The sequence below is a fragment of the Populus trichocarpa genome, chromosome 14 (assembly GCF_000002775.5).
Source record: "Populus trichocarpa isolate Nisqually-1 chromosome 14, P.trichocarpa_v4.1, whole genome shotgun sequence".
Taxonomy (NCBI): Eukaryota; Viridiplantae; Streptophyta; class Magnoliopsida; order Malpighiales; family Salicaceae; genus Populus; species Populus trichocarpa.
Window position 1 is genome coordinate 7,107,260 of NC_037298.2, and position 26,006 is coordinate 7,133,265.

General features: G+C 35.8%; 4 protein-coding genes across 9 annotated transcripts; all 4 read left to right on the plus strand.

Annotated features, from left to right (window-relative positions):
- Positions 1–403: 403 nt before the first annotated feature.
- Positions 404–5,481, plus strand: LOC7486808 (two-component response regulator-like APRR9). 4 transcript variants are annotated; one of them, XM_024585100.2, is made up of 9 exons: positions 404–569; positions 725–943; positions 1,547–1,708; positions 1,807–1,937; positions 2,046–2,186; positions 2,513–2,687; positions 2,796–3,201; positions 3,795–4,563; positions 4,936–5,481. In XM_024585100.2, exons 2-9 carry the CDS (start codon positions 736–738, stop codon positions 5,035–5,037), a joined length of 2,094 nt encoding a protein of 697 aa, XP_024440868.1. In that variant the 5' UTR covers positions 404–569; positions 725–735; the 3' UTR covers positions 5,038–5,481. The 4 variants fall into 4 exon arrangements, with proteins under 4 accessions (XP_024440868.1, XP_052302876.1, XP_024440870.1 ...); XM_052446916.1 differs by having other exon boundaries at positions 2,570–2,687; XM_024585102.2 differs by having other exon boundaries at positions 427–943; positions 2,808–3,201.
- Positions 5,482–7,322: 1,841 nt separating this feature from the next.
- On the plus strand, positions 7,323–8,386 carry LOC7455365 (NDR1/HIN1-like protein 12). The gene is made up of 2 exons (XM_024584796.2): positions 7,323–8,133; positions 8,271–8,386. The coding sequence occupies exon 1, from the start codon at positions 7,475–7,477 to the stop codon at positions 8,117–8,119; it is 645 nt and encodes a 214-aa protein (XP_024440564.1). The 5' UTR covers positions 7,323–7,474; the 3' UTR covers positions 8,120–8,133; positions 8,271–8,386.
- Positions 8,387–11,482: 3,096 nt separating this feature from the next.
- LOC7455366 (metal tolerance protein 1) lies at positions 11,483–15,101 on the plus strand. The gene is made up of 2 exons (XM_024585748.2): positions 11,483–11,741; positions 13,611–15,101. Exon 2 carries the CDS (start codon positions 13,611–13,613, stop codon positions 14,790–14,792), a length of 1,182 nt encoding a protein of 393 aa, XP_024441516.1. The 5' UTR covers positions 11,483–11,741; the 3' UTR covers positions 14,793–15,101.
- Positions 15,102–22,473: 7,372 nt separating this feature from the next.
- On the plus strand, positions 22,474–25,349 carry LOC7455367 (transcription factor bHLH70). 3 transcript variants are annotated; one of them, XM_024584924.2, is made up of 4 exons: positions 22,474–22,788; positions 23,454–24,113; positions 24,314–24,712; positions 24,880–25,349. In XM_024584924.2, the coding sequence occupies exons 2-4, from the start codon at positions 23,571–23,573 to the stop codon at positions 24,958–24,960; spliced, it is 1,023 nt and encodes a 340-aa protein (XP_024440692.1). In that variant the 5' UTR covers positions 22,474–22,788; positions 23,454–23,570; the 3' UTR covers positions 24,961–25,349. The 3 variants fall into 3 exon arrangements, with proteins under 3 accessions (XP_024440692.1, XP_006375391.3, XP_006375392.2); XM_006375329.3 differs by having other exon boundaries at positions 22,475–23,098; XM_006375330.3 differs by lacking the exon at positions 22,474–22,788 and adding an exon at positions 23,146–23,362.
- The last annotated feature ends 657 nt before the right edge of the window (positions 25,350–26,006 follow it).

Here is a 26,006-nt window from a genome sequence, read left to right on the forward strand (position 1 = left end):
GTAATTCAGCAGAACCTAGTATTCACATCATCAATCATGAGATATTTTTAGTCAAATATAAACAGATAAGGCACATGTACAGAAAAAAAAGAGTTAAATTAAAAATTAAAAATTAAAGTCACCACTAACTTAAGTTGAAAGCCACAAAGAGTATTCTCTTGAATGTTCCACGTGTCGATCTCTCCACCATGAGATGTCAAATTGTGATTCACTAGGCCAACGTGGTAACCCCACTAAGAAAATCCTCTTCCAACAATCCCATAACTACGCAACACGTGTTCAGTCATGGACCCCACCAGATACCATCATAAGTGTACCGTCCCTACCAGAAAAATAAAAAACAGTGGCCCATATTATGACACGTCAGCTAGACCAACCACAAGCCAACGGCAGCATACCTTTTGATTGACCCTCAGATCTCCTCAATCAAAAAACTAAACCAAAACACACAATCGAAATAAAAGGAAAAGAAAATCCTCCTGGTGAAGAAGATATTTTTCGCGGTTCTCGCGGCTGTGAGTGAAAGTTGGAAATCAAGAGGCGGTTTTTACTATCTCGTTTAGGATGAGGTTAATTTCGTTTTAGCACACTCTCTCCTCTCTTTTCCTTCCTGCTACTACCACGACTACGGACTACTGTTTTCATTTTGAATTTTCTGCAGAAATTAGGTTTGTTTGTTGCGTTGATTTTTAAGTTCAGATTTTGTTTTCTCTGCGAGTAATAGCGTATTTGAGAATGGGTGAGGTTGTGGTGAGTAGCAGCAGTGAAGAGGTGGAGGGGATGGCGGTGGAGTTAGAGACAGAGAAGAAGGATATTGGATCATCGGAGGTGGTTCGATGGGAAAAGTTTCTACCAAGGATGGTGCTCAGCGTTCTTTTGGTTGAAGCTGATGATTCTACTCGTCAGATTATTGCTGCTCTTCTCCGAAAATGCAGTTACAGAGGTGGTTGATTTCCTCATTTTTTCCCTCTTCGTTGACTTTAGTTGTATCATTTTTTATTTTTTCTTTTACCCGGATTCAATTCTCATTTCTTTATTGTTCTTGATCATCTTATTTTTGTTAAGTAGACTACAAGTTGATTTTTTTGGTGATATAAATTTGTCAATCTCTCGTGGCTGCACTATCATCTGGACTTGTTTTTGCTGATTTTTATGGTTGATCCAAAAAAGAAAAAGAATTTGCGTTTCTGTTTTGTGAGTGAGTTGGAATTTGTGTCTTAAATATATCAGTTATACATCTACGCATCATTCTTGGTTGAATAAGTCAGCATTACTGTTTTTGCTGCTCTTGATGGAAAAATATATGTCGTGCTCTGTAATCTGAATGGATATATCTATTCTCAGTTTCTGGACGCATTACTGTTTTGCTCTGTAACTTGTTGATTCCCCTTTGCCGCTTCCTCTGTTACCTATACGATGTAATTGGGCATTATTCTTAATCTGCGAGTATTATTTGAAACTTAAAAAAATATATATTATAAGTTCAATTTTTTGTATCATTTACTTCGACTGAAAATGTACGCTTTCTTTTCTTCTCTCTGAGTAGTTGCTGCTGTTCCTGATGGATTAATGGCATGGGAGACTTTGAAGGGTGGACCTCATAACATAGATCTCATATTAACTGAAGTGGAGCTGCCTTTAATATCAGGATATGCACTTCTTACTTTGGTCACGGAGCATGCTGTTTGCAAAAACATTCCTGTCATAAGTATGTCAAAATCATGTTTTTGTTTACTTTAGTACCTTGATTTTTTGTTTGGCGTAGTGCTTAACATGTTAGGATTTCTTTGCATCGTAAACATACAGTGATGTCTTCACAAGATTCAATTAGCATGGTTCTGAAGTGCATGTTAAAAGGAGCAGCTGACTTTCTCATTAAGCCTGTTAGGAAGAATGAATTGAGGAACTTGTGGCAGCATGTTTGGAGGAGGCAAACTGTATGTTTTACTTTCAAGCTCATCCTTTTCATTCTCTTGGTTTGTTTTGTTCTTTTTGGTTCAAGAGCATACTACTAATGGAAGTCTATTAATTTAATTCTTTATCAGCTAAGTGCTGGACAAATCCCTCAAAACTTGCATAAAGTCGAGGCCTCATCTGAAATCAACGCTGCAAGCAATGGTTCGAGTGACTCTGTGATGTCTTCGCGGAAAAATAAGGATTGCAGCGAGAAAGGGTGTGATGCCCAAGTGAGTATTAGATCACTTCGATGTCATTCTTGTAGGGCTATAAAGTCTGTGCCTTTGAATTTATTCTTGTGATGTGACCTGCCAATTTCCCAAATGTATTTCCAAATAATCTGGTGAGAATCAATTGATTTTCCTCTTTGTTCCCCAATTCTTTTTGGTTCATCAGTTGCACAATCCTTGTAAAGCAGTAAGATACAGGTATATCCAGGATCCATGACAAAAATCATGTAGGCCACTTGTAGAGTGAGGAAAATTTCTCTTTCCAGATTAGGTTGGCTTCATGAAATATCACATAGAAACTGCATGTTTTGCCACCTCCTGTGCAGAGCTCTTGTACGACCCCTTGCTTGGAAGCTGAGAGTGCTCACATGCAAAATATGCAGGGACTTTCACAGATGAAGTATAGGAGTGCTTCAAATCTGAGCAACACAGATAGAGAGGAGTTCGAAGAGTGTGCCAAATTAGATAAAAGCCCTGTAACTCCTGAGAACAAGACTGGAGGTATGTCTCACGTTTCTGTTGCAATGTTTTACTTATCGTTTATTACAACTGCTTGAAAACTGTGCTCTCTTTGCTCAATAATACTTAACAAATGGACATCTGACACAGTATTTGTACCAGAAAGGCCGAACCGAATGGAGTCAGATGGAGAACCGTGCAGTGGAGCTTATAATCCAACTTCTTTGAGACTGCTAGAAGAGCACGCTTGTGCCAAGTCAGCAATTCAAGATGAAAATTCGAGGCCAGAAAATGACAGGGGGCTTGCTAATAGCTCCTTTGGCTGCGATGATGTACCTTTTGAATCCTCAAGTGGAGCCATTGACTTGATTGGTACCTTAAATAATGGTCCAAAGACCACATATGTACACTCTAGTTTACATTATGGCACAAACAAGTTCGAATTTGCTCCACAGCTTGAACTCTCTCTCAAAAGATTGTATCCCAGCAGCTCAAAGAACCAGGGGGTAGATGAAAGACATGCACTGAACCATTCCCATGCCTCAGCCTTCTCATGGTAAGTTTTTGTAGCCCATAACCTTACAAGTAAACTTGGAATGCTGAAAATTAGATATAACTTGTCGCCAGCATATTGTTTTCCGTCTCAAACTTCAGTTTAAGATCATGAAAGCATGTCTATCTTTCTTCATGAAAATTAGATATTAGGCATGGATGTATTGATGAAGGAAGAAGCAGGGGTGCTGGGACAGTGGACGTGATGGTATAGGTGGTTCTGATTTTCGTAGGTCAATATTGACATTAGATTATCAAGGAGTGCTCCTCAAATGTTGAATCAAAGGTTCAAAATTACATAATTTTATCTACTACTTTAATTGATCCGTTAAAGAACAAGAGCTGTGTTTTACAATTTTTTTCCAATGTGTTTTCTGTTTTAACCAATGGGCTTGTAGCTTCTTTGGTTTTCTTGCAAAGCAAGAGAGATGAAGTCTTGAGCTAAAGTCTAATGTTTCTCTCTTAAAAAAAAAGATACGAAAAAACAGTGGTATCCGGCCCCTGATTGCATAATTTTAATGCGAGTTAATTTTCTTAACTCTTAAAAAGATCACATGCGTAATGCTACTTCGATTAACTCATAGGTTCTCTATGCAGGTACAATAGCAAGACATTGCAACCTCCTTTTCCAGCATCTGCCAGTAATGGTTCTGATTCCAAGGAAGAAGCCAGCAAGTCTCCTGAGCTGTCATCCAATCAACATGCTCAAAACATTAATTCTATTTCTCAGAGACATGGTGCCACTTTGAGTGGGAATCAAGATATGACCATTCCAATCATTGGCCAATCTGGGAAGGCTGAATTAGCATATCCAAGCCCTCGACATGGATTGATTCCTGTTCGAAGGGGAATGCTCGACAATATATCTACCGAATACGGTCATGATTTCTCCCCTCTATATTATACTCAATCAAGTGCAGCATGGAGTCCCAAACTTGCTGGGTGGCAACAGTCTCCATATCCTCTTAGTACCTCAATTCATTCAAATCCTGATATTCATGATTCTGAGAAAAATCACAGGTGTTCTGATGAAACTACTTACAACTCTGTTGACCAAAATGATCATCAGCAGAACAATAAGGGACCTGCGGATGAAGTGAGACATGACTCACCTGCTGCTGGTCAGAGTACTGGTGGTTTATGTAATGGTGTTATCAATCATAATAAGAGCAGTGCATATGAAAGCTTTGGCAGTAGAGATGATGGAAATGCCAAAGAGAAGGCCATGGCTCAAGATAATTTGAATGATGGGGACAACTTCAATCGTGATGGTTTTAGAGGGATAGATTCCCTTCGCTCCAGCCAAAGAGAAGCTGCTCTAACAAAGTTCCGACTGAAGCGGAAAGATCGATGCTATGAGAAAAAGGTATGTGCTTACTTATTGCGTAGGCAGATATTGTGCTCATGTGCATCGAGGTGATTCCATCAACAGCTGCTCTGGACTCGTGTGTCATATAGCTGTCGTATCTTATCATGATCATTACTTTAAATTGTCATCCTTTCGTCAACCCTTCCTATTACTGATTTACATATGTTGCCATGAGTAATTTGAACTAGCTTGGTAATTTCAATTTCAAGTGAACTGTAGCACATATATCATGGACAGAGACAGGAAATCTTAGCATTCAGCTGCTAAGAATGATATGTTATTGCCTGTGGTGAGGATAGCAAAATCACATACCGTGACATGTATGCTATTGTCTGCAATTCTTAAACATGTACTTTCTTTGACCTGCAGGTTCGATACCAAAGCCGGAAAAGACTGGCAGAGCAACGTCCTCGGGTGAAAGGACAGTTTGTTCGTCAAGTGCAAAATGATTCCCCAATTGCTAATGGTTGACCATGAAATTCATCATCACACGCCTGTTTATTGCTATCATGTGCCTTGAACTTTTGGAAATTATGGCATGACCATGGTGAGATAAGAATGTGTTTGCAAGCTTCTTTGCCTTTGGGTCTAATGACAGTATGGTTCTAACTGTAATTTTTGGGTCTATTGAAAGGGTAGACTTGTAATTATGGGGTAAGGCTATCTGAATCCTCTTCTACTCTGGTTATTTTGTTTGCTTGCTCAGTAGATGACTGACTCATAGTAGTTAGAGAGCTTTAATATCGTGGTAATTTGCGTTGATAGTATAAAAATGGGCTTGTTTATTAAGTTAGCTATGTCAGTATTGTATCATATGATTGCTGAGCAGCTTCCACATTGTCTGGCGAAAATTTATGTACTCATCAACCTTGCTTTCTGTTGCTCTTCTATAAAATATGTTTGAATTCCTGGTGAGATTTGTAGATAAACTTCTGTTGATCAATCAATTAGGAGAAAGTGGATGCTATTGCTATTCTTTATGTTTCATTTGGCTCAGTAATCTTGCCATTTGGGGTTTTATCTGATTGGGGCATTCGTTCCCCTGGCTATCTTGACTGCTCTGTTATCAACAACAGTAACTTATGGATGCTTAATCCAGATTATGCATGTGTCACAGTTGAGCAAGTTAAGTACTCCCGGGAAAATTCCTGAATCAAGAGTCCATGGATCGTGGCTGGGAAGGATGCAAATAGTCACTTGGTTTTCTTGGGGGATGATATCATGAATGGCTGCAATTGCCTTCGTGTGTAGATATTTTTGCGAGAGAGAGGAGAAAGATATCAGATGCTTCACGTGCCAAGTAAAAAAAAAAAGGGGCGAGTAATGACGTGTAAGCATGGACCCGAGCCTCATAATACAGGGACTTGGTCTGTTGGATGTTGGATATCTGACGAGGCATTAGCTATGAAAAGAGGAAGCACGTAGAAAAGGTAGAGCTTAGCCACCTATTTTTTTTTCATGCAGACAAGACTTATCCATATGTCGGCGAAGGAACTGTCATTAGTGCTACTGCCTTTCTATGGTTTGCGGATAGACCAGAGTTCCTGTTCTTAATCTCTCGTTTTATTTTGGGGCCCGGTGCCCAAATCAAATGGTTTGGTGACAAAAGTTATAGAAGATTTCCCTTGTGTTTTTTTTCCTATATTAATTAAAATGGATGCGTGTACCACGCGCTTAGTGCAGAAATGGCCAGGGAGGCTGTATGTGTTTCCTATAATTTGCCTTGTTTCATGTAGCAAGTGTGCAACGGGGAAGAATCTTGGAAAACCTACTTCTGCATAAGTTTTGGAGGGGAGATGACGTGAAGATTTATCAGTGGTGCTCGAAAGGAAATGATGCACTGGAAGTGTTTAGGCTGGACCCAGATCCGTTGAAATCTGATTTCAGTATAATTCTAGGTGTCTTTTATTTGGCATGCACATGGAAAACAAAATGAATCTCGTCTTTCATATTAATTAATCAAAGAATATGATTTTGTTTATATTTTCTTAAGAAATAACAGAGAATTAAAAACATATACCAATAAACCATGACAAGTTTAAAGAGGGGGCCCGGATATTGTTGTTAATGAAACGAAAAGAATCATCAGAGAGGAGTACTGATTGTATCGATCCAGATTTGGAAATTGGCTTCATCCATATTGGAAAAGATTGGGAGGGGAGATGCTCGCTATCTTCACCTCTTGGTTTTTGTTATGTTGGTGATTTTGTTGAGATGGGGCACTACTAGATATCTACTAGTGTTCTTTCCCGCATAATGCCGCGGCTCCGTTTTAAAGAGTTGCTTTTATTTAATCTTCAGGTTATTAAAATAAATATTTTTTAAAACTCAAGCAATCAAGATTCTAGATTAAAAAAATGCATTCCTTCATCCAAGATTTCTTTTTGTATGAGTTTTTTATGAAGAAATTATTTTCTATTAACAGCATAAAAAAAGCTTAAATAATTGTAAGAATTAAAATAATTTAAATTCAGTAGAAAAAAGTACGCTTCTTTAGTCAAGACTCTGTTTTCGATTTTCATTTTTTTATATGAAAACATGTTTTTTTCAAATCAAAACTTTGTAAAGCAATTTAAAGAAACAAAAAATAACATTTCAATTATTTTTATGACATGTACTTGTAAGAAAAAAAGAAAAACAAGAGAACCTAATATATAAAAATATAAAAAAAGATCACTTTAGTTCCAAGTGACCCAACTCCCTTTCTTTCCTCTTCAATTTTTGTTCCATTTGTCACGTACATTCTTCTCCTTCGGCCTTTTTCTTTGTATCTTATACACACACACACACACACACACACACACACACTCGTCATCTTCACCACCCACGCTCTCCTTAATTCCCTCCTCTCTCTGTATTTTCTATATATACTCATTGAACACCCTGATATTATAAAATCGCATTTCTCATGGCAAAAGAGCACCAACGAAAAGAAAACAACCCACACCTACTCACAACGAAAGAGAAAGGCGCTGGTCATAAAAACCCACGCCATGCTCTCTTCACATTCATCACCACCTTCCTTCTCTTAGCAGGTCTTGCAGTTCTCATAGTCTGGTTAATTTACAGGCCCCACAAGCCCCGGTTCACTGTAGTTGGGGCTGCTGTATACGACCTTAACACCACATCCCCACCTTTCATTTCAACCTCCATGCAGTTCACTATTTTCACTAGAAACCCCAACACGAGGGTCTCGATCATGTATGATAAACTCACTGCTTATGTATCATACAGGAACCAAGCGATAACTCCCCCACTGTTATTGCCTCCACTTTATCAAGAGAAAAAGAGCACAGTGGTCATGTCTCCGGTGCTTGTCGGGGCAGGGGTTCCGGTGTCAGTGGAAGTTTCAGATGGGTTGGTGAGGGATGAGGCATATGGGGTTGTGGCGTTGAGGGTGGTGTTGCTGGGCAGGTTGAGGTGGAAGGCTGGGGGCATAAAGACTGGGAGATATGGAGTTTATGTGAAGTGTGATATCGTGGTGGGTTTGAAGAAGGGTTTTGTAGGGCCAGTGCCTTTGCTTGGGTCTCCACAGTGTAAAGTTGACATATGAAGTTAATTATATAGGTATGAAGCCTGTGTAAGGCCATGAGCTAGCTAGCTTCTGGTTCTTTTGCTTCTTTATGTGGGTTTAAGTGTTGTTTCTTTTTTTCTTTTCCCTTTTTACTTTCCTTAGAAGTTTTAACTTGTAATATGAATGGCAGATCAAAGTCCAGCCTCAGAGAATGTCATGTTCTAGTCCAGTACTGTCTCCATGCCTTGGCTTATATATGGTTAGATCATGACGATCATAAACAACAAAAATGATTTTTTTTCCCTTTTTCCTTCTCTGGAACTCATTGCTTACGCCGACAAGGGCTATGCATTGATGTGTTTGTTCCTTGTCAATTAATTTCGTTCTGGTTTTTATTATAATTATTATTATATTTTACAAGGATTTTGCTTAATTTCAACTTAATCACGTACGCCACACTAGGCGTGAAAACAAACGAGACGCATGGCTCTCCAGCAGCCAAACACGCACCATTTGTCTTTACCATCTAAAAGTATCTGATATAGATGTCCAAACTGAGAAGCCATTTGTCCATTAATGGTGTCAACTCTTAGCACAGCAGATTAAATAAACCATGATAATTAATATTTACTTCGACCCGCTTTGGATTTGATAACTAGCACATGATCGGATTCGGATATAACACGTATATATATGTGCTCGAACGGAATATGGAACGAGTCAAAATGTGGATAAGAAAAGCTTCTTTCCTTCCTTGGTCCTGAGGGAATATATTTTGTTCAAGAAGTGAGGAATCAGGGACGAGGGATAGGAAAAAAATAAATCTGTTACGATTTATGATATGATAGTAGATTGAAGGTAGGGAAACAAGTGAATATATCTGAAACTTGTAGAGGTAAATTAATTTGAACTAGTTTCTTCCAAAAATGGACATATATATAGTACTTGATCAGTTTATGACATGAACGAGGACTGGGGATGCAAAAGCCAGTAGGGCTCTCACCGGAAAACAGAAAACTGTGGAATATCTGTGACGAGGCCGTGCATGGTCTAACCACTGATGGCACCAGGAAACTGGGTAGCAAAATCAATCTGATTTTGCTGTGCTCCTTAATTTAAACTTAGAAATATGTATATAAATGGATTGATTTCAGTTCAGATTATATACAGTTATCGGATAAGCTAATTTTTTAGATTGTTTTGATATGATAGTGTGGAATTTAAATTTTAAAAAATAAAAAAATATTATTTTAATATATTTAAAAAACAATACTTAAAAAACGATCGATACCTGTCCAAGCAAAAATACTTCCCTTTCAGTGGTCCAGAGTACGGCGTTATCACTGAATACTCCAGTGTGATAAAAGACGCGAAGGATGCCTCAGTCGTTGACTAAATGTGCTTTCCTTCAAAAGTGAGACGAAATATTTTCACCGACAAGTTAAAGAGGAACTTATTTATGTGCCCTTTTGTGTTGTACACTGTATATTGCTAGCCAGGTGCGTGCCCTAGAGATCTTAGTTTAGTTTGTTTTTTACTCCACGAATTTGTATTTTTTTTCTTAACATTTATGACTAGTTGACAAAGAATATTAATATACAGTGGGGTATGACACCCCCTCATATAGGGCATCGCATCTCTCAAGGCTCAATTATAGATCTTTTACTTACTGCAAACTTGATTCTTTAAATGATATTGATGGACAGGTATCAGATTCATAGCTTTGACAATTTAGCTGCGAAAATATTTTTTACCGGTTATTTAACAACTACATTAAAATAACTTTAAAATTTAATTTTAAAAAAATAAATTAATTTTAATAGAAAACAGGTTGAAATTCATATGCGTCATCGAGTAATTATGCAGAAGCGTTGGGGATCAGCTTGTAAATCAATCACCAATCTTCTTTAGATCCTGCCAATGTAATAGACCCATTCAAAAGTGGAGGCTGTCTCTCTCAAATTAAGAGCTTGCAGCAAGTGGGCTGCTGTAAAGATTCAAAAAGAAAAAAAGAAGATTCAAAAAGAAAAAGGTTGGGAAGGGGAAGAAAAGAGGGATCAGACGCCCATTTGTCAGCCTTTTGAATTAAGAATCGTAAAGTATTCTGCATTTATAATTTGAGGAGCTCCCTAGTTACATTGGGATCATCCCTACCAGTCAGGCAGCATCTCCACGGCTTCTCAAATCCCAAGACACTACGATAAACATACAGCTAGTTATCTGGGCAAATTGTGAATACATTCATGGAATATTGGAGGGGAGAATCATGACTGAGCTGTGAATCGAGATCAAGTTGTCTTAAAGATACTTGAATTTAAGGGGAAAAATATCAAGAAAGAGGAGAGTTGCATTTACGTGCAACTAAATGTCTGTGATGAATGGATAGAAATAAGAACATCAAGGTAGGCCTGCAGGCGTGCGGACATGGCCATTGGTCACCTGTGCTGTCCATCCATTTCAATCTCTCTAGCAACGACGATATGAAAATGCCAATGGGCTTGTTGTGGACCCAAAGCACGGGCTTAGATGAAACATTGTCCAGAATCTCAAAATCGAGGCTTTAGTGTAGTCGGCCTATTCAGATTTGGGCTCGAAAACTCATTCATCTCTCTGCCTTTTCAAGTCCTCGAATCCTTTTTCTCTCTTTCTTCTTGAAAAGTAGATCTTTTCTTTCTACTTTTCGTGTAATACCAACTTTAATATCTCAACTACTAGTCAACTCTTTCCTTTCCTTTTCAACTAAACTTCCTAACTAAATCCCTGCACTCCAAGATTTTTCTATATCCAAATTAGCATCTATTCGGCAAGGATGTGAAAGCAGTAAAGATATTTAATCATGAAATTATAAGAAGTTAATTTAAAAAAAGTTAGAGTTATTTAAGAAAAATTTAGAATGCATGTACTTTTAAATATCTTATTCGAGGTGGATGCGGTCCAAAATTCAAGTCATGCGTCCATCACTAACTTGGATATCCAATATTTAACTTCTAAAATATGATTTTAATAATAATAAAAAAAAAACTTATCAACTCGGACCAAAGTATTGACTTGTTAGAATTGACTTGATGATGTTGTATTTTTTTAATTATAATTAATGGTATTTTTCAATTGAAAAATATATAAAAATAATGTTTTTAAATTTGTAACTAAGGAATAAAAAATAAAATCCTGCTGGGGTGGAGTGGAATGCGTCCATGTCTATTGTTAGCCTGGATATCCAATATTTAACTTCTGAAATATGATTTTAATAATAATAATAATAATAACTTATCAACTCGGACCAAAGTATTGACTTGTTAGAATTGACTTAGATGATGTTGTGTTTTTTTTATTATAATTAATGATATTTTTCAATTGAAAAATATATAAAAATAATGTTTTTAAATTTGTAACTAAGGAATAAAAAATAAAATCCTGCTGGGGTGGATTGGAATCTAGAAGGATGTATCTGGAAGGGGCAATGTAGTATTATAAAAAAAGAATTGGAAGATGGACACAAGATGGGTTCCCACTTCGCATTCCCAACATGCTGGATGGAAGGGAGGAGGAGGTCATAAATAGGCAAGGACAGATACGCATGTGAATTGATTGAGAGGCTTATTTGATGGTAGAAGCAAGAAAGATTCAAGAACAAGACCCGTTGTTTTTTTATTGATTCAAGGTATGTTTTTTCCTTGCTTGTTACACCTCTTCTATGAATTCAATTCATCTGTTTATGTTAAAATGTCAATTTCATAACTATATAGGTTGGATGGCATTGATGTATTTGCTAATTGCTTGCTGCTGTATTCTTTTCCTTCTTTCTTTTTCATTAAGTATAATCTCTGGACTTGTGGGTTTAAGTTTGTGTATAATTAGTATCTTTTGACGTTTTAGTTTAGAAAGATTCAGCCAGCCAGTCGTGTTTTGTTACTTATCTTAATTGTTCTTGTTTCCCTGTTGGGCAGTTCTCACTTTTCAAGACCATTAAATTTGGTGTATATGCTGGTTTTTGGTTTGGTTTTGATTTAGCATGGATCTGATTGCACTAGATCCTTTTCCTAACGATTCAATCGAAAAGCCTTTCTAGGAGATTGAGATCTGTATTAAATTTTGTACAATATGGGTTTGTATTGCTTCTTATAGTAAGATTCACTCTGATTCTCCGGTTGTTAAGCGATGCTCCTTAGTGTATTGGGTGATAAAGTTTTCCTTCAATTATTAGGCTCTTCGTTGCATTGCTGGCTTCCTGTGACTAATAAAGTTCGAGTGCCTTGAAAGCTAACCTCTTAGCTCATCTCCTTTATGGCTTTGGTCCTTGGATCTCCATTCTTTACTCTGCGGTTTTCTTTTTTCTCCTAATCTTCCATTAGAGATGTTAAATGCGCGGCAAATTTTTCCCTGTGAATTTTAGGTGCTTCGCTTGTGAACTTAAATTGCTAATTCCTGATTACCGTCTTTCATGGATTTTGAACGAGCATTAAAAAAAATTGAAACTTGTTTATATTTTTAATCGTCGTTGAGCAGGTTGTGGTGTCTTTTGTATCAAACAGCTTAGATTGCGGGCAGGGAATGTTCTGCTGTTGGCAGGTTTAGCTAGTGATCATCACATTGTGAACTTAACTTAACTTTCTAAGTCCGTCTGAAATTCTGAATTGAAGTTAGTGGCCTTCTGACACCCTAAATGCCTTGATTTTTACTGGTTTGGGCTGGCTATGTGAGTGACACTGTACGGAATCTATATATCTCTGTGTTTATTTCTACTGTGAAGTTATTGGGGGTTACGAGTGACACTCTACAGAATCAATATATCTGTGGGCTTCTTTCTACTGTGAAGTTATTGGTGTTATTTCTAACATACGCTACTTCAATGATGTATTCGTATTTTAATCAATCAGATTCCTGTTTAAGGTGGCATGCCTTGTCATTAAGAGTTCAGGGTCTAGTTCTGTTAAGACCACTGTCTTTGAAAAGGCCAGAGGAGGAGGAGTAAGGTTACTAGTTCAGAATTACAATATTACTTTTAACAAGTCCATGCAATCAAATAATCTTTATAGGTTTTGGCAATTAGACTTGTTGAATATTGAACCTGGAATTTCTCCCTTTGGTGCCTGAGTTATGAAATGTTCATCTTTCAGTTCTTTCATTTCTCTCTCTTTTTGTATGTTGGTTCATCATAAACTTTTTTTTTTTTAATAAGTCGAGATTCATTAAAAATAAACTGAAAAGGGCGAGAAAAGATAATGAGCGTGCCCACTACAAATACATTAATACATAATCTTGTGCTCCTAAAACAACACCAATTCTCCAAAAGAGAAACCTTAGTGCACTGCCCGTACTAACAAGGACCAAAATTCCTCGTTCTAACAAGCTGTGGTGTATTTACTGCTAATGTTTAGGACAGTATATGGACTCTTCCATGTTTCCTAATGTTTAGGACAGTATATGGACTCTTCCATGTTTCAATTACAGAATACACCGTGCAACTTTATACTTAGGCATGTTCTGTTAAAGTTCATATGGTATTCGTGATGTTGCTGTGAACTTTCAGATGGAAGCACAAAATCCTCAGCATGGGCATCCAGTTGAAATAAGCGTGGATATTCTTGATGGAGAGATGAGTGGAGGAAGCAAGGGATGCGGGGAAGCACCTTGTGGATTTTCAGATACTGGAAATAACTCCAAGAATGCCAAAGAACGTTCAGCTTCAATGCGCAAGCTCTGGATATCCGTGGCACTTTGTATAGTCTTCATGAGTGCTGAGGTAGCTGGTGGCATCGAAGCTAATAGTCTGGCAATCTTGACTGATGCTGCACATTTGCTTTCAGATGTTGCAGGCTTTGCTATCTCCTTGTTTTCTTTATGGGCAGCTGGCTGGGAAGCCACACCCCGCCAATCTTATGGATTTTTTAGGATTGAGATTCTCGGTGCATTGGTTTCCATGCAGCTCATCTGGTTGCTTGCAGGGATTTTGGTGTATGAAACCATTATTAGGCTCATCCATGGTACTAGTGAGGTAAATGGGTTCCTTATGTTTCTTGTTGCTGCATTTGGCCTTCTGGTGAACATCATAATGGCTCTTGTGTTGGGACATGATCATGGGCCTGACCATGATCACAAACATGGGACTGGCCACAGCCATGGAACCACAGTTAGTACTCATAACCATCATCACGTGGAGCACCCAAAACATGATGACAATCATCATGACCACTCGAACAATGAGCACCATCATGCTCATGAAGATCATGTTGAGCCGCTGCTGGATAAAGGGGAAGCCATGCATGAAAAGAAGCAAAGGAACATAAATGTACAAGGAGCTTATCTCCATGTACTTGGGGATTCCATCCAGAGTATTGGGGTAATGATCGGAGGTGCAATTATATGGTATAAGCCTGAGTGGAAGATAATTGATCTGATCTGCACCCTAATCTTTTCTGTTATAGTTTTGGGTACAACAATCAAAATGCTACGGAACATACTTGAAGTCCTGATGGAGAGCACTCCAAGAGAGATAGATGCTACGAAGATTGAAAAGGGTCTGCTGGAGATGGAGGAGGTGATGGCTATCCACGAACTGCATATATGGGCCATTACCGTGGGCAAGATTCTCTTGGCTTGTCATGTGAAAATCATGCCCGAAGCAAATGCAGACATGGTGCTAGACAATGTGATCAGCTATCTCAGAAGGGAATACAATATAAGTCATGTAACCATCCAGATAGAGCGTTAGCAGAGGTAAAGGAATTTACTAGTTGAATCTGGGGCGTGATGTTTCTGAGAGTTATGCTTTTTCAATCACATGAACGCATATACTGTTCATAGTGATTTTTAGGTACCAGGTAGAAATTGTCATCTTTGATTTGGCCATGACCGCTGTTTGGCTTCTGGTATTGTGAATTTACAAGTAGGTTTGGTATGTATAGTTTCTTCAATCTTTTCTACCGCTCCATGTCATACAACTTTATAAAAACATCCATATACATACAATATTAACATATACTCTGTAGCAATTAAAAGTTAAATGCTGTGGCTTTTCTAATTTGGTTATTAGAACTTATTATTTTTCAATTGCATCCTTCTAATTTGCTAACCAATTTGTCAAAATTATTTAATGAAAGAAATATTAAATGATGGGAGATTGAACTGTGAAATATAGATTCCATCGTCTAACTTTTATATTTTTTCAATTTTTTTTATTTTTCAGTTACTGAGTTAAAGATAGAATAAAGAAAATTATTGGAATCCAACGAAGAGATAAAAAGTTATCGGTTCATATGAATTATGTCCACTAAAAAAATTAATTTTGATGTTTTTTATTTCTATTCAATGAGAAAAGATTGTTTTAATTTTAATATTTTCTAAAAAAATAGATTAGGGTTGATGAAGAAAGATCTTAACCAGTCTAATTCAGTGTTTTCAAAAACAAATTGGTTTCTTTACGTTGATAGGGTTTTTTTTTATATTCTAGAAGTGTTATTTAGGTGATTTTATATAAAAATGTGATGAAAATAGGTTTTTTACGGAACCAAAATAACCCATGATTTTTCGGCAATACCGGTGGCCGCAATCTGTTTTACAGCAGACCACGTCAGCCTCTTTTGTTTGTGAAATGTGAAATAGTGTTTTAATAGAAGATGGGCACGGTAGTATTAATAGCTCATTTACTCAACTGGTCGAGGTAATGGAATCAAAGCTTCTTCTTGTTTTCCCTCACAGGTTCGAATCCTACGGTACATATTTGTATGATGTTTTTTCTTCTCTTCATTCCTTTTTTTTTTTTTTTGGAAGCTTTATTCGTTCTTATTTTCACTCTTCAGTAGTTCAATGATCATTTTTTTTTCTTTTTTTTTCGATGTGGCCTATTTTTAGGTCGATGATAATATTGTTTTTCGACATATTAATTATCACTTAAAAAAGTTGTTTTAAATCCCACAAATTTATATATATATGAAGTTTATTTATTTTAAATTTGACTTACCGAGTTTAATAATAATAATAAAAAGCCCACCATGAATTGGACAGTATTTTTTTACATTAGATTTGTTTTTATTAGACCTGCAGCATAGCAGGAAATAATCCTAGTTCTTTCTACAGGAAGAAACTTTCGTCAGGCTGGGAAAGGAAATTGCTTTGTCTACCGCCAGTGTTTTTGTCTACTGCCGGTGTAGAAGTTTGGACGTAATAATTATTTTTTTAAATATTTTTTATTTAAAAATAAATTAAAATAATATTTTTTTATTTTTTAAAAATTATTTTTCACATTTTCAAATCAAAATAAGATGAAAACATCAAAAATATATTAATTTAAAATAAAAATAAATAAATTTTTTCAAAATTATTTTCCGACAACAATGCGAAACACTGCCTTAGTTTTAACACAGATAGGCTAGAAGAATTTCTTGTTTTCTCAATCATCAAACTGTGTGCAAGTTGTGTGAATGCATAGTACATCCGTGAGTAACTGAGTGCTGTACAAAATTCAAAACCATGCTGACGTGTGTACCAGAAACAGCAGATAAAGATCTAAGATTATTTGGCCTGATATCTTTGACTTGATCATCAAAACTTGATTCAATAGCATGCACCAACTGTTACTGTGAGTCGGGGTCTACAACTGATAATTTTCTAGAGTCACAAGCACCAAATTGAGGTGGAGATGAAGCATCTCTCCGGGTAACAGCTCATTTGTTATACTACATCTGGGAACATGATGCTACGATGTGGGGGCGCTGCGCTGGTACCATCCCATTGAGTGAAAAGATTCGAGACCTTCTTACAGTGAAATGCTGGCATGACTATCAGTAAACTGACCTGGTGACGCGGTTGATATTAAAAAGATGCTGAAACAGGAATTACTGCAGAGAAGCTACTTGACCTTGTAAGATGAGAACAAGATCGATAGGTATAACGTTGATGGATGGGTTAATGCTAGACACGTTGTTGTTATTTTCTTTTCCTATGGTCTCTGGATGGGTTAGAACTAATCAATCAGCTACAAGACAAGTTCAAATTGCTGCAGTTTCTTGAGAATGACCCTGGTTGTGTGGCTAGAGGTGTACAATAATTCTATACGAGTAAAAAGGAACCACATCATTGTTCAGAATGGATAAGGTTCGTAGACATTGTCAAGTGAAGTTTGGTTTTTTCAAGCGAAGGTTCAATGGATCCAATTTGTCTTCTTTGTAAATCGTGTATTTCGTAGACTATCCGTCTCTTCCATGTAAGTTAAAACACACGTCTAGCATCTTGCCGCTTAGAATTTGTCATGGTGGTGAGCTGTGTTAGATTGCTCGCCCTGATGTAGAGAGGGGAAGCTGCCACATGCGAGGTGATTGTAGGAAAGTACATATCAAGCCATTAAAAGAAAAAACAACGCCTCACAGGACAGGAAAGGCAGGACAGGATTGAGGTTTAGAAAAGAGGATATGGAGTGTTTCATGGGATCCCAAGGTTAATTTTAAAGGTGGCCCTTTTTCTAAAATGCAAGATTGTCTTAGCTGGGATTCTCAGTATCTGGGAGTCAGAAGAAGCATGGTGCCCTCGTTTATGAATTATAGGCATGTTGTTGTTAGGATCCTCCGAAAATTGTGAGACAGGGTGCCTTGATCATGAGGTAATCTACTTGTCTGATTATAGGACAGTGTGAAGCTGAGGTCGCAGGTTTCCGATTTTCCTTTCTCCTTTCTCCTTTCAAATAACTGAAATTAGAATTCGGGTGGAGATAACCTCAAAATAACATTACTCGGTCATCCTCTTAATCAACATTTACTAGTAGATGAATTCTTTAAAGAGAAAACTTTTTGTTTGAATAAATCCAGGAAAAAAACAAAAACAAAAAAACCCTTTGAATGGCACCCTGCTTAAAAGAAAGGCAATGGATTAGTGTTCCAAGAGGATTTACCCCATTAGTCTCCGAGCAAAAAACTAGAGTACGGCACCATTTGAAGAAACAAACTTTGGACCTGTGCTTCTGTCCGGCTCGTTCTGCTACTGAAATTATATCTTTGGGATCTGTCAACTAATAAGTTCATCACTAGAACTGGAAGCTCAAAACCCACGGGAATGGGTTGAAGGCAAGTTTTCTGGGAACTCTATTGCTAATTTATTCTCCGCCATGTATGCTCCCTTTCGAGAAAAAAGGTTTCCTCCCCGACATAATTAATGCCAAATATGCGCACAAACAGAACCCATCCAAAAATATTCAAATACCTAGGAATTAGGATGACAACGCCCCCTGCATCTTTCAAAAATATCTACGATGAAAGACGAAAGGTCAAAAAGAACAGGTAAATTTGCCTTTTTTTACCAAGTTGCTCTAAGAATGTGAACGTCAAAAGTTCAATTAAACTTTAATAAATTCAGTCCAAAGTTGTGGTGGGGTTATACAAAGTTTTCAAGCTTAAAGCCATATTAATAAACTATTATTAGGATTTTATCTATCGAATTCCCCACGCCGCGATGTGATGGACCAAAATTTTTTAACATGTAAAAAAATAAGCCCATTATCAAGAGAGATTATCTGAGTATTATTAATTTAACGAGTTGAATCAGAAACTTCTTGATTATATTTTTTATTTAATTTAAATTTTAAATTAAATTACATAGAAATTATTTTGATAGAGCTAAGTTGACTTGTTGAATTAACGAAATTCTATTAAGTTTAATAGCTTTGTTTTTTTAAAAAAAAATTATTTTTATTTAATTATATGATAAAAACATATACTTGCAAAACCTATAACCATTTTTATTTAATAATATGATAGAAAAGGTAGATGATTGTAAAATTAAGCAGCAATCCAATGTCGAGATGTTTTTCCAAGACCACAATAACCTTGTATAAAGAAAACCAAAATAAATAAATAAAATTTAATTTCCAATGAAATAAAAGTTGAAATATATATAATTAACCCCTCCTCGTATGTTATTGGGAAACTTAATGACGTTTGCAGGGGATCAATTTCATTATAATAAAAGTTGTAAAAATATATTTCATTATTCATTACAGATGCTGAATGCATTGCTCCAACTGAAGTGGGTAAAAAGTTGTTATGGATGAAAAAGTTATTACATGAACTTGACTTAATGCAAGAAAACTTTATGTTGCGCTACAATAATCAGAGTGCAATTAATCTCATTGAGCATCATACTTTTCATTATTGATAAAAAAATCTTTGACGTTAGATACCAATAGATTCAATATATTATGAAGATAAAGTATTTTATTGTTAAGAAGATCTAAACCAATAACAATGTGTCAGATATGATGATCTAGCCTTTATCGAGAGAGAAGTTTAAGTCATATAGAAGACAAACAGGTTTTATGAAGCTTCCCAGATGAATCGGGAAGGGAAGAATTGTTGGGTTTAGTCCCTTTTTTTTTAACATAACTCATATAAACTAAAAAAAAAAAAAGGAAAAAGGTTTTAAAAGCCTTTTAAGTCATATGTGTGACTAGGTATAAAAGGCCAACTTTGATTTATTTTCATTGTGGATTAACATATACAAGTAAAAAAGAAGAGAGAGAAAGAGGGAGAACTTTTAGCCAAAAAGAGAGGGCGAAGAAAAAAGTATGTTCTTCATCTTTGTGCCTTAATCGGACAATGATTTGTTACCTGATTAAGACAAGATTTTGCAATGTTATTCCTAGCATCAAGCTCTTCAACTTGGATGGTGTTGATTGTTGAGAAGCTTTCACCTTTGGGTATCTCTACAAGACATAATTGGTGAGATCTAATCATATTTTTTTTGTTATTATTCATATAATCCATCCTTATGATGATGAATTAGATGAATTGATTCATATTCTCTAGTTAAGCGAGGATATAACTTTGTAATCTTGTTATTTGAACTGGTAAAAGAGTTAGAGTGAGCTACGATCCTGTAATTTTTCCCCACACCAAAATTTTTCACGTAAAAATCTTTAGTGTTGTGTGTTTATTCAACTTCATATTTTATTTTTGTTAATTGGTTAATACTATTTTAATTGCACAAAGAGGGAAAAAAAATTGGGACTTATGAATTATGAATTCGGTTATATTAATATCTTTTTCCCAACAAAATTTAATTAACAATAAATTATATGCTATTAGTAAATTGAGATTCTCTCTATCTCATAGGTTAATTATTTTTTATTGTATTTTACTTATGATGTTACATAAAATGGTTAAAGAACTAGAGACATAGAAACTTGCTAAATTCTTGCAAAATAATAAAAACAAAGCAGTTATAATTGTAAGTTGGTATTAAAAAATCATCTTAGTCTAATCATTTAAATTATCATGTGAGGTCCTAAAAATAATTTTATATTACTATCTGACAATTGAACTCCCATTTGCATTGTATTATATATATGAACAGCTGCAAAAATTATGCTAGTACTGTGCATATATAAATTTTAATTACTTTGAAGTTATTTTTGCATCAACTTACATATTAATTAAAACAAAATATTTTTCCCAACAATTTTTAAAAACACATCCTTGTATTATTATCTTGATATATTAAAAAAATAAAATTTTATAAATACCAATAAAGTTTCAATTAATTTTTTTATAAAAAAAAGTAACAAAACTTAAACTGACCGTATCACCAGCTCCTGGATTTGCTAGTAATATATATTTATCCTTCAATGAAAAACAAAAAACCGATAGGAAGAGAATGTGTTGTTTGCGCTGGGGGAGATAATCATAAATTCACCCCCTCTGTTTCATCAATATTTTTATTTGAGTTCATATACTTTAGTTTTTTATTTAAGTACTGTTTTCGAACATTTAAAAACAATCAAATGAATCGATTACATATATCACAAAAACAAGGTCATGAAAATGTTTATATAAGAAGCTCAAATAAAAATTATTAGCCTGTTGGCCCGTGTTGTCTCGCAGGTTGTAATAAAAAAAGATTTAACCGCAAAAAAATATTTATAAATTAATAATGTTTTTTTTTTTAAAAAATAAATTTCAACAATAAATTGAATGTTACTGAGATAGAAAAACACTTGATCCATTTGGGTTAAATTGAGCTAGCCTGTAAAATTTATGGTGATAATTTAAAAAAAAAATTAGAAAACTCAATTCTAGATTAACTTAATGTTGTTGGACAAAACCAACATAAAAAACAATTTAATTAAAAAAATAAAATGAACTCGAGTCAACCAAGCAAACTCGTGGAGAAAGTAATGCATATCATCAGATTCAATAAATGTTTAATCCAAGAGATTATTTTTCATTTAATTACACAACAATAAGACGTATGATAATTATTTTATATGAAACATATTTTTTAAAAGTAAAAAAAATCATGATAAGTTTAACTTAAATAAAAAAAACTATTGAAAATGCATTTTTTTAGGTTTGAGTTAAAAAAAAGAAAAAAATATCGATAACTAATAGTGAAATTATATTTTTCAAAAATTGAGGAACAAAAAAAGCATAAAAAAAGAAAAACAAATAACAATTTGGACATCATGGATTAACCTGTTAAACTCGCGACTCGACTAATGAACTCAATTGGGTTCAATAATTTATTTTATCAAATTTTTTAAATCAAATATAAAATAGCAAAAAAAAAAGCCATGTGGGCCTAGGCATTAAAGAAAATAGCCCAGACCTTTCATCCCAACACGCGCACTTAAACCTTCAAAACACCTAAAAAAAACCTTAAGCACGTTGATAAACTCATTTATAGCTCCCCAGGGCCAAAAAACATATCGGAAAATCAAAATCAACTCGAACCTAAAATCATTCTCGTGGTCAAATCTACTTCTCTGGGAAAAGAGAAGGAAAAAACACTTAGGTGAAACTCTCCTCATTAAATGTAATCAATTAACACCAAAATCGATTATTTTGATGATCGACATCGTCGTTAACAATATTTTTCTTTCTCTACACTAGAATCCGACAATTTTCATTTTCTTTTCTAACAAAAAAAAACTAGAAAGTAAGGGAAATAAATTTTGATATTAAAATTAAATTTTTAAAAATTAAAAGAACTAGTTACCTAATAGCTAAAAAAAAAGAGGGATAAAATAAATTTTTAACACAATTTTTAAACCGCCACCTATTTTACTCAATTTTTTTTACTTTAATCATATTTTTTTCATTTCAACCCTTCCTTCTAAAAAAACATGTAATTGAATACTAGTTTGGACATAAAATACCCCAATCATACAAGAAAAGAAAAGAGGATCAATTTAGAAATTTAAACCATAAAAAATGCTGCAATATTTAACCTACATGCTTTAGTTTTTGTTAATTAATTGACGGGGTAGAGATACCAAAATTGTGTGTACCTGATATCAAATTTGTTAATTAATATTAAGGACGCATCATCAGACGGAGTGACACTGTCCATAGAAGGACTTTCCAAAGGTGTTAAAATAATCGCATGAAAGAGGAGAGTGAGTGAGGGAGGGAGGGAAGGAGGGAGGGAGCCCCCACAACTGGCTGTCCCCGCTGCTGGACAAAACTGCCACCTCCAATAATGCCATGGGGACCTTTCAAACCAGACAACTGATCTCCATTCCCTTCTTCTCTCTATCTACCTGCTAAACCCTCACCAACTCTCAACTCTTTTCACTCACTACTCTAATTTACATCTTTCTAGCTAACTTGGGTGGGTCTCTCTCTCTCTCTCTCTCTAACCCTTCGTTTGATTTTTAAGTTTTACCCATCTTGAACAATCCTTCTTGGGCTCCATTTCTAATTACTAATACTACTACTAGCTAGGTTAGTTACTCTCTCTCCCTCTCTCTCTTCCTGTAGAGTTAGTTCTTCAAAGCATTTAATGTTATTATTCTAGATAAGAGGATCACCAGCTGCAGAACACAAAGGAATATATTAATTTTTGTGGTGGTGTACATGGGGTCTCTTCTGCTTCTTGGGGGGTTACATTTATTACTATTGTTTTGCTAGCACCACAATGGAATGTTGGTTGAGGAAGTGAGAAAGAGAGATAAATTAATTTAACGCTCTCGCTCTTGCAACTAGCTACTACTGCTCATCGATGGAGAGGCTCCAAGGACCCATCAACTCTTGTGTATGTTACTGCTATTCATTTTAGTACTTCCCTCTCTTTCCTTGAGTACCTTAACTAGAATCAAAGAAATGGACTTGCATTTACTTGTCCGAAGGCTTGCATTCAATGCATTGCATTATTTTTCTAGAAATGCTAACGTTTCCTGTACCGTTTCTTCCACTTTAACATTCTATTTTCGTTCTTCTTTTGTTTCACTTTCTCTATTGAAACTGAAACACCTATCAAATCCATGACAGTTAATTTTTCTCTATAATTCCTCAGAAGGTTAGGTGTAAAACCCCAACCAAGAACCTCCCTCGTTACCTTTCTTTTGTTTAAGATTCTTTTTTAATGAGTCTTAGTTTTCCTTTTGCAGTTCTTAGAGGAGCATAGCTTGGATTTGGGGTGCTTAGACCAAGTATTTATCAACACAGAAAGCTTAAGATTTGGAGAAGAAGAACCACACATTTCAAGTCCAAGTTTTGAAGACAAAATGCCTTTTCTTCAAATGCTTCAAACAGTAGAAACCCCGCCATTTTTTCCCTACAAAGAACCCAGCTTTCAGACACTACTAAAACTCCAACACCTCCAAAAACCATGGAATATGAACACCTTTTACATGCCTGAAACAGATACCCAAGTTCAACCACTAGAGCTTGAAAGTTGTGTCACCCATGACATAGTTGATTTACACTCGCCAGTCAAATCTGAAACCAAAGAGCACCCAAACCCACATTCAAATTCCTGCCTCGAAGGTGTAAGTCCTGAGCCAGCAGAACCCAATTCAGACTCTTCAATTCCATGGAGGGCTCAACCCCAAACCGTGCCTAATATGACAACCCATTTCTCCGAATCCTCTACATTAATAATCACAAGAGAGAGAAGAAAGAGAAAACGTACAAGGGCAACCAAGAACAAAGAAGAAGTAGAGAGCCAACGCATGAACCACATTGCTGTTGAACGCAACCGCCGTCGCCTAATGAACGACCATCTTAACTCTCTCCGCTCTCTCATGACACCATCTTATATTCAAAAGGTAGTCATATAATTACTATCTAAATTCTCAGCTGCGTTATTTTCTTCTATTTCTTTCAAGAATTCAATTTTAGACTTTCGAATTCAAACCCCTTAATTATTTCTTTTTCCACTATTTTCCTCGAGAACTCAGTTTTATATATTGTGGGCTAAAACTTCGTGTCTTTCTTTCTTGTATTTTTTTTTTGTTGGATAAAAAAGGGTGATCAAGCATCGATCATAGGAGGTGCAATAGACTTTGTGAAGGAACTAGAGCAGCTTGTTCAATCTCTTGAGGCACAAAAAAAAATTAGAGAAATAGAAACAGCCTCCACCGCGGGCATTTCTCCCAACCAGTACTCTACTTCGCAGCCACAATGTGACCTTCTGTTGGAGGAGGGAGGCACTTGTGAAGAGGAAAGAACAGTGAAGAAGAAATCGGAGGCAACAGAGATAGAGGTGGCTGCAGTACAAAACCATGTAAATTTGAAGATAAAGTGTCAAAGAATTCCTGGGCAGTTGTTGAGAGCTATTGTTGCATTGGAGGACCTTGGGCTTACGGTTTTGCACCTTAACATCACTTCTTCTCAAGCAACAGTTCTTTACTCTTTCAATCTTAAGGTACCACTCCTCGTGTTCCCTAAGCTATTTTCATTGTTTCTTTGTTTTGGTCAACTATTCTGACTAGCCAGCTAAGCTAGGTTCTTGCCCTAATCCATAAGACCAAAACCCCATTATCATGCCAGCTCTTTATTTTTATGGGTTTTATTGTGGTGCTGTCGTGGCAGTTAGAGGATAATTGTAAGCTGGGATCAACGGATGAGGTAGCAGCAGCAGCTCATCAAATATTCAGCAGTATCAGCGGTTAGCTGATGGGTCTATATATGATAGGACTTAGGAGTTCTGCTAGGCAAGAGAGCCATCAAATTTACAGCTGAATTTATAGGATTACTAATATTACTGTACTCTGCCCTTTCTATGGAAAACAAGAAAATGTAATTTTGGCTTTATGGGGATGGTAGACGAGGAGCAGACTATGCAGAAGGGCAACACCATTGTCTCCATTCTGAGCTCTTACTTTTTAGTGAGAGGGTTGCTAGCAGTGCACAGGGGCAGATGATGCTTTGCTTACTGCTTAACTTGCTAAAAGAGATTGCCTTGCTTATTTATTAGCCTTACTGAGTATGACGATGTTTTTAAAAAACATTTTTTTGATCTAAAATAAATCTTAATAATATTTTTAATATTTTTTATTTTATATACTAGAACATCAAGTCATTAAAAAAGAAACGAAACGAAATGCCAAATTGGACTGAGACTTTAAAATATGGGTGTGTTTGGAGATTGGGTTTTGGGTTCTTTTTTATTTTTATTTTTATTTTTATTCTTGGTGTGGGGATTGAGTTAAAAAAAAAACCTGCTTGGTTGCAGGGTACAGTCGGTGGTCCAAGCTGGGAGTTGGGGCAAATACCATAGAATAATAATTATCTAATATCTCTCTCATTATGACAATTGCAAATGATGTTTCTCTTTTCATATTGACTTTGGGATGTCCGTATGCATGGACTTGGATGTTTCATCATTATACAACATCCTATGCACCTGCTCCTTTTCGTCCTCTCCTTTTCGGCTTGGCTGGCTTTAGGTTTTGTGTCCATATTGGATTTTAATTCGTGGATATTCAAGTTTAACTCGCTAATAACCTATAGTTCTATGTTGGAAAATTGCATTAGCATGATATATAGATTATATTGACTAAATTTAAACATTGATTCTCAAATTCATGATCTGGAATATTGCTTAAGAGCCAAAAAAAATAGAAACAATAAAGTTGGGACCTGAAGGTTAACAGATTATATTGACTAAATTTAAACATTGATTCCCGTTTATATAGCTAGCCTTGTATTCCATATTT